Below are 1,171 nucleotides of genomic sequence, written 5' to 3' on the forward strand. Positions count from 1 at the left end.
AGCAGGATGCTTTTGTTCTCCTCCCTCCGGATGCCGATCAGGCAGACGCCATACCTGTGCCGGGAGCACGGCATGGGCATTCACACATGGAGAAAAGTCCCTTCAGGGCTTTGTCCCTGCACAAAGGACCTTGCAGCACCCTCCAGCCCCGGCCCTGGCCCCCCAGGGACGCAGACTGGCAGATACGCCCTGCCCACCCCTGCCCGTTACCTCCCTGCCCTCACTTCTTGTGCGCGTGGAAGGCGGCGTAGGTGAAGCTCTTCCCCTCGTACTCCATGAAGAACTTGCTGTCGCCCATCCGGATGTGGTAGACCTCGTTGCCCGAGCAGCGCCCGTACATCCGCTGCCACTGCTCCGGGGACTCCTGGCCCTCGCAATGGCAGCAGCAGCCATTGGGATGGGACCCCCGTGTCCCCCAGTGCCAGGACAGGACCCTTCCATTGCGCTGGGACAGGGACCCCCGTTTGTGCCAGGATGGGACCCCTCCATTGGGCTGGGACAGGGACCCTCCATTGGGCTGGGCTGGGACCTCTGTTTGTGCCAGGATGGGAACCCCCCGGTACTGGGATGGGACCCCCCAGTGCCAGCACAGAGCCCGGCATGCCAGCCAGCTCCCGGAGTAGAGCCGCACGTTTAGACCGATGGGGTGAGGCTACGGCAACGCACTTCCACGAGCTGCCGGGTGTTCACAGGCTCCTTTTCATTTCTGATTTTAAGTGCATTTTTATGGAAGGAGGGCTCCTGGGGGGCACAGGGGTCGGGTTCAGAGCCCACGCTGGCAAATAGCTCTGGGTGTGGGGTGAGAGTCCTCTGGGAAGGACATTTCATAATTCTTTTGATGTCCCATTACCCAAAATTCAGACATTTCTGACTGGCCAAGGGGCACAGGACCCACTGCACCGCTTTACTGGGCTGGTGGAGCTCCTTCCAGCTGTGCTTTACACAACCCCCCCAAAGAGCCTGCAGGGTCTGGGTTTGCACGGGCTCTGAATTAACCTTCCCTTGAACGGGACCATGCCGGTATAAAGACGACATTTTTATTCCCCGTCTCTGGCAAGGTGGTGCTGGCCGGCCCATCTGCACTGCTGGTTTTCCCCCTACAATTTTGGCTTTTGCTCCCGACCTGGCTGGGGGTCCCAGGTCCCAGTGTGCTCCCCCAGATGCCCACCAG

The 1,171-nt window shown here is 60.7% G+C and overlaps 1 protein-coding gene across 1 annotated transcript in view; it reads right to left on the minus strand.

The window, feature by feature from the left end:
• Window positions 1-1,171, minus strand: part of KCNT1 (potassium sodium-activated channel subfamily T member 1) — a gene marked incomplete at its 5' end in the record, with an annotated part of 24,442 nt that overhangs the window by 11,994 nt on the left and 11,277 nt on the right. The window contains 2 exons of the mRNA XM_035900085.1: window positions 4-54; window positions 225-375. Of these exons, the coding sequence (XP_035755978.1) occupies window positions 4-54; window positions 225-375 (202 nt within the window). The remainder of the gene's footprint in view (window positions 1-3; window positions 55-224; window positions 376-1,171) is intronic.

The sequence above is a fragment of the Egretta garzetta genome, unplaced genomic scaffold (genome assembly GCF_000687185.1).
Source record: "Egretta garzetta isolate BGI_Z169 unplaced genomic scaffold, ASM68718v1 scaffold608, whole genome shotgun sequence".
Taxonomy (NCBI): Eukaryota; Metazoa; Chordata; class Aves; order Pelecaniformes; family Ardeidae; genus Egretta; species Egretta garzetta.